The 6,509-nt window shown below is 56.1% G+C and overlaps 1 protein-coding gene across 1 annotated transcript in view; it reads left to right on the top strand.

Annotated features, from left to right (window-relative positions):
- The window catches only part of LOC110594779 (rho GTPase-activating protein 23-like), a 24,868-nt gene that overhangs the window by 9,292 nt on the left and 9,067 nt on the right, over window positions 1-6,509 (top strand). Inside the window, exons 7-9 of the mRNA XM_021708394.1 lie at window positions 1,871-1,944; window positions 2,191-2,280; window positions 2,924-3,049. Of these exons, the coding sequence (XP_021564069.1) occupies window positions 1,871-1,944; window positions 2,191-2,280; window positions 2,924-3,049 (290 nt within the window). The remainder of the gene's footprint in view (window positions 1-1,870; window positions 1,945-2,190; window positions 2,281-2,923; window positions 3,050-6,509) is intronic.

Raw genomic sequence — 6,509 nt, forward strand, 5'->3', positions numbered from 1 at the left:
GCATGCTACCACGCCCGGCTGATTTTTTGATTTATTGTAGAGATGAGGTCTTGCTGCCCAGGCGGGTCTCGAACCCACGGGCTCAGGCCATCCGCTCGCCTCAGCCTCCCAAAGGCGTGGGACCACAGGCTGAGCCTAAACTTTTGTTAATCAGATAAGGGAAATGGTATCTCATTATTGGTTTTATTCTCATTTTCCTTATTACTGAGGAGATTAAATCTTTCTTCATTAGTTTGTTGGTTTTGTTCACTTTCCTTGTAAATTGCTTGTTCATGCCATGTGCCCCTTTCTCAGTAGGTTGTTTCTCTTTTTCTTGGCTATTAGTGGGGCCAGTTTTTTGTATGTTATGCATGTTAACCCCTTGTTAGTTTTGTGAATGTGTGCTCTGTCTGCCATTTGCCTTTCACTCTTGAGTATAAAAACTGAAAATCGGCCGGGCTCAGTGACTCAGCCTGTAATCCCAGCAGTTTGGGAGACCGAGGCAAATGGATTGCCTGAGCCCGTGGGTTCGATACCCACCCAGGCAACTTGGTGAACCCTCTTCTCTACAATAAATAAAAAATTAACCAGGCGTGGTAGTGCGCACCTATAGTTCCAGGTATTTGGAAGGCTGAGCAGGTTGAGACTGCAGTGGCTGTGAGCATGCCACTGTACTCCAGCTTGGGTGACAGAGTGAGACTCCAACTAAAAAAAAAAAAAAAAAACCAAAAAAACCTGAAAACCACTCTTAAAATGTCATCGAGGCTGTTAATTCTTCCTTAATGGATTCTGTATAGGAGAGCCTTAGGATTGGACATATATTTCTTATTTTTTCCCCAACGCTTTTATATTTTTTGCGTTCAGCTCCAGCTATGCCATGCAATGGCATTTTTTTGTGTACCGTGAGACAGAAGTGGGTTTTTCTTCCCCAGATGACAGCCATGTTTCCCAGGGACCTCTGCTGGCTGGAAGTGCCACCCTAGTCCTGTAGTGAATGTCCAGCCGGCCCCTCCCCTGCTGGCCTTACCCCTGCTGCCTGCTCTCTGCCAGCCCCAGGCAGCCTGGCTGTGCCAGCCTTTCCGTGTTTCTGTATTTCGTGGGGCAAATCGCCCATGTCCTTCTTCTTAGAACAATTCTTGGCTGTCTCTGCTTGTTAACTCATCCAGGTGAATTTTAGAGTAGGTTTATCATGTTCTGTTTTGTGAAGTGTCCCATGCACTTCTGAAGGGAGTTGGGGGAAACTGGAGGGGGGATGTCTGTCACCCCTTCCCCTGGGTCACCTTCTCTTCTGACTGGCTGCGCCTTGGTTTCTGTGCCCTGGGGACAGGGCAGGGGCACCTTTTCTAGGATCAACATGAAGCTCAGATCTTTTTTTTTTTAAGTTGGGGTCTTACTCTGTTGCCCAGACTGAAGTGCTGTGGCATGCCCATGGCTCACTACAGCCTCAACCTCCAGGGCTCAAACGATCCTCCTGCCTCAGCCTCCTGAGTAGCTGGGACTACGGGCATGTGCCTGCAAGCCAGGTTAATTTTTTAATTTGTTGGTAGAGACTAGGTCTTGCTCTGTTGCCCAGGTTTTTCTCGAACTCTTGGACTCAAGCACTCCTCCTGCCTTGGCCTCCCAGAGTGCTGGGATTAGAGCCACTGTGCCCAGCCTCAGGTTGTATTTCTTCCCAAAGGAACACGCCTGAGCTACCCAGGTCAGGTACACACCTGAGTGTGGCTGTGGTGGGTTTGGTCGCACACACGCAAGGCTACAGAGGCCCCAGACTGGAACAGTCTGGCACAAAACACTGCTGGCCCCTCGGCAGGGCCTGCAGCCAGGAGCAGCCCCCCGGGAGAGCGGGAGAAGGGCCGCCTTCCCCCTCCAAATCGTCTTCACTGTGTTCCAGACAAATACAACGACTTCATCGAGGCCAATCGCATCGAGGACGCCAGGGAGCGGATGAAGACGCTGCGGAAGCTGGTGAGGGCCGGGACTGCCAGGCATGGGGGGGGCGGAAGAGCGCCGTCCCAGGGCCTGGGTCCAGGGCCACCAACTCTCCGTGACCTTGGGCAAGGCCTTCTCCACACAGGGCCTCAGTTTCCCCCTCTTTACAAGAGAGGGACGGTTACAGGGTAGATTCCAGACTCCCCGAGGTCGGCAGTGGGAGCCCTTTTCGGCCTGGGGGGCCTTCACAGCCCAACCCAGCCCCTCCTTTCTCCCACCCAGATCCGGGACCTCCCAGGCCACTACTATGAGACGCTCAAGTTCCTCGTGGGCCATCTCAAGACCATTGCTGACCACTCAGAGAAGAACAAGGTTGGCGAGCCTCCGACATGGAGAAGGAGGGGGAAGCATAGGCCTTGCGGGGGTCTCTTCAGATGCTCTGAGCCCCATAGCTCAGATGATTGAAGCCCCCCCAGGCGTGCCCTCCTCAGAGCTGCCCTGCCCCTCACACCGGCCAGTGCTTCCCCAAAGCAGTCTCCTCAGTGTCCAAGGGTCTCCAGAGGCAGAGGGCACGGTCCCCTGTGTCCCCTGGATAGCTCACCTCTGATTTAGTTTGAATTCCTTGCATCGCATTTTCCTCATCAAACTCCTATGTCTTGAGGTTCTGCGGTGCGAAGACGGGGGGGGGGATAGGATTTTCCCAGGCCGGAGATGCCCTTGGGACCTTCAGCATGTCACCACTCTCAAATTTCTCACTGTTGAGCACAGACTGCTTAGGGCTGCCCTGGACAGGTGTGCAGGCTGGGTACTGCTCACGGCTACCAGGCCCAAGGATGCCTGGGGCTGAAATCTGGCCTGCCCATGCCCGTACCAGGGAGTGTCCCGCCTCCAAACTGGGTACAGGTCAAAGTGTAGTTGGGGACGGAGGCCTCGGAGGCCTGGAGCAGGAGAGCACCGGGAGGAGCTGGGGGTTGGAGTTCTGAGCATCGGCCCTGACCTGCTTCCCCCTGCCCAGATGGAGCCCCGGAACCTGGCCCTGGTCTTCGGGCCGACGCTGGTGAGGACGTCTGAGGACAACATGACGGACATGGTGACCCACATGCCCGACCGCTACAAGATCGTGGAGACACTGATTCAGCACGTAAGCAGCCCGTCTGGGTGTGCCCAGCTGCGTTCCTCTGAGCACCTCTCTCCTCAGCCCCCTGGGAGAGCGCAAGGAAGGGCACGGTGGCCGGAGAGAGTGCGAGGGGTGGCGAACGCCCCTCGGAAGCAACGGGGCGCATTTCGCGGCCGGGCAGGAGGATTCCGGAGCCCCTGTCGATCAGGGATGCCGGGTCCCCAGTAGGGGAATCAGGAGGCTCCTGAGCTTCCCAGATTCAGGTGCGAGTCTGAGGGAGGAGGACAGGCAGGGGAGAGAAGGGCTACCAGGGTGGAGGGTGGGAGAGGTGAGGCAGGAGAGCCTTCGGAAGGCGGCCCTGCGGGCAGTGTCCTGACAGAAATGAGCGGACAGGCAGAGGGCCACCCTGGGAACCAGGAGGACTAGGCCCCAGGGTTAGAGGAGGTGGGTGGGGTGGGGCAGAGCACAGGGCGTGGACCTGAGGCAGGTCCTGCGCTGGTCACCTGCCTTCCTGGACGCACCGAGGACCTGGGATCTTGTTCTTGTCCATGGAGGGAGCAGAACCCAGAGTGGCCAGCAGGGGGCGCCGGAGGCCTTGACCGTCCAGAGCCGAACCTAAAGGCAGCACCGCCCCCTCCTGGGCGTTTGGGGATGTTTTTATGACTCGTCTTGGATTTTCCACTTCCAAGTCTTGCTGGATGAATCAGATCCCCTCCTGCCAGGAGAAACAAGATGGGCAGCTGGTCAGAGGAAGGGAGGCCTCGGCCCCCGGCCTCTAGACACCGGGAAGGGAAAATCCAGTCACCTCCCATTTTACGGTTGAGGATACCAGGACTCAGAGAGGCAAAGTGACCTGCTAATGAGGGGCAGCCCCAGGATTTTAAGCCAGGTCTACCTGACCAGAGCCTGTGCTTTCCTCCCTACCCACCAGCAGGGCTGCCTCCGGGGCCCCTCCTTGAGCTGGCTTTGGAGGGAGGGAGGCCAGTCAGGGTCAGGCGGGGAGGCCGTGGGGAAACGTGGGCCGTGCTGCCTGGCCTGGCCGGCCTCAGGGCTCTGAGCCGCAGAGGGAGCATCACGGCCGATTCTCATCCAGACGTTGGGACCCCCAGCCTGGGGCTGTTGGGAGGCCAGGGCCGCCAGGTGTGTTGGGAGTCTGCTGAAGCCTTGGGGAAGCTTAACTCCCCAGTGCCCAGGGGCCTTGGGGCCTCCGGTGAGTGTGCACCCTGGGGGCAGCAGTGGGACGAGGTCTGCTGTGCTCCGGGGAAGCCACTCTGAGGTGTCAGGAGCAGCAGCCTCCAGGGGAGGGAGGCCCAATGTGCCCACTTACTCGCTCGACACGCCGAAGACCTGTGGTGAACACTCAGTGGGAGTGAATGAATGAATGGATTGTGAATGGATTGTGAATCGAGACTCTGTCAGGCTGGGCTTTTCCACGCAGAGACTCATTCCTGGACCAAACTGAGCCAATGGGCCTCCCGCTCTCTGCCTCCCAGGCACTTGGACGTAACCCGTCCCAGGTGACGTCAGGGAGTGCTGGCCCCCTCCACGGACCACCAGCCACGCCTAGATTGTTGGTTGTTCATGGACCCACTCGAAAATGTAGCAATGCCTGTTTCTCAGCCCCAGCACGAGAAGCCTCTGAGCCAATAATTCTTGTTTTTGTTTTTTTGAGGCAGGGTCTCACTCTGTCGCCAGGCTAGAGTGCAGTGGCACATTTATGGCCATCACAACCTTGACCTGCTGGGCTCAGGCGATCCTTCTGTCTCAGCCTTCCAAGTAGCTGGGACTACAAGTGCATGCCACCACACCTGGCTAACTTTTCTTGATTCATTGTAGAGACGAGGTCTCACCGTGTTGCCCGGGCTGGTCTGGAACCCCTGGGCTCAGGCAACCCTCTTGGCTCGGCTCCCTAAAGTGTTGGGATTGCAGGCGTGAGCCACCGCACCCGGCTGGCCAATAATTCTTGATCATGAGGCTGCCCATATGTCATAGGGTGTTGCACTGCATCCCTGGCCTCTGCCATTAGACACCGAGAGCATCCCTCAGTTATGACAATTGAAAGTGTCTCCAGACATCACCAAATGCCCCTGGGCAAAACCCACCCACGTGTGGAGGCTGTGAGGCCAGCTCTGAGCCAACCTGCTCCTCCTGTGTGCAGCCTTGGGCAAGTTCCCACCCTCTGTGCCTCAGTTTCCTCATCTGTATAGTGGGTGTAATAATAGCGTTTACCTCACAGGGTTATTGTGGGTACTACATGAGTTAGTATCTATAAAGCGCTTAAAACAGCGTCTGGCAGTTAGTAAGTGTTGTGTGAGAATCAGCTGCCATTGAGCCCAGAAGCCAGTCAGTCTGTGTCTGTCTGTGTATCTAAAAAGTAGAATACACACACACAAGGAATTAGCTGTTATCATCATGATCTTCATTGTTGTCATTAGACGACATCGTCAGAGACAGATCCAGATGCCGGGATGCGTGGGACCCAGCCCTGCTCAGAAGGAATGCTGTCATTCAAGGCAGTGTTTCTTCTGCCCTGGGCTCTGCCCCAGGCAACCCCAGGGAAGGAGCTCCTAGCTCCGAGTGGAGGGCTGGAGCTGTGGTCAGGGAGCCCCTGACTTGTCTTAGAAGCCGGGCAGAGCAGGGAGAGGGCATTCCAGGCAGAGGGAATGGATGTGCAAAGTGAGTGGCATGAGCTGGTGTGAATTCTTCCGGAGAGCCATGGTCACATGGAAACTTCCTGTAGACTCCCTGGTTCACGAACATTTTGGTACGCTCCAACACAGAGTAAGGGCTGACTTCTTCAGCCAGTTCTCAGGCTCCCTGGCTCTGGAAGCTGCACCTTTTGTTTGTTTGTTTGTTTTGTTTTTGTTTTTGCTTTTGTTTGAGTTGGAATCTCACTCTGTCGCCCAGACTGGAGAGCAGTGGCCGCTCCCGGCCACCGCAGCCTTGACCTGCTGGGCTCGGGCGATCCTTCCGCCTCAGCCTTCCGCTAGCCGGAACTACAGGCGTGCACTACCACGCCCGGCTAATCTTTGATTTATTGTAGAGATGAGGTCTTGCCAAGTTGCCCAGGTGGGTCTTGAACCTGCGGGCTCGGGCAATCCACTCACCTCAGCCTCCCAAAGGCGCGGGATTACAGGCTGAGCCACCGAGCCCGGCTTTTGTTTGTTTTTTTGAGTTGGAGACTCACACTGTCAGCCAGGCTGGATGCAGTGGCACGCTCACAGCCACTGCAACCTGGACTCGCTGGACTCAGGCAGTCGTCTGCCTCAGCCTTCCAAGTAGCTGGAGCTACAGGTGTGCGCCACTTCATCTGGCAGATTTTTTTGGTTTATTGTAGAGACGAGGTCTCGTCAAGTTACCCGGGCTGATCTTGAAACCCTGGACTCAGGTAGTCCTCCCACCTCCACCTCCCAAAGTGCTGGGATTACAGGCTGAGCCACCTACTTGGCTTGGAAGCCACTTTTTTTTTTTTTTTTTTTTTTTT

The sequence above is a fragment of the Carlito syrichta genome, unplaced genomic scaffold (genome assembly GCF_000164805.1).
Source record: "Carlito syrichta isolate Samal-C Ts95f unplaced genomic scaffold, Tarsius_syrichta-2.0.1 Scaffold136100, whole genome shotgun sequence".
In the NCBI taxonomy this organism is placed as follows: Eukaryota; Metazoa; Chordata; class Mammalia; order Primates; family Tarsiidae; genus Carlito; species Carlito syrichta.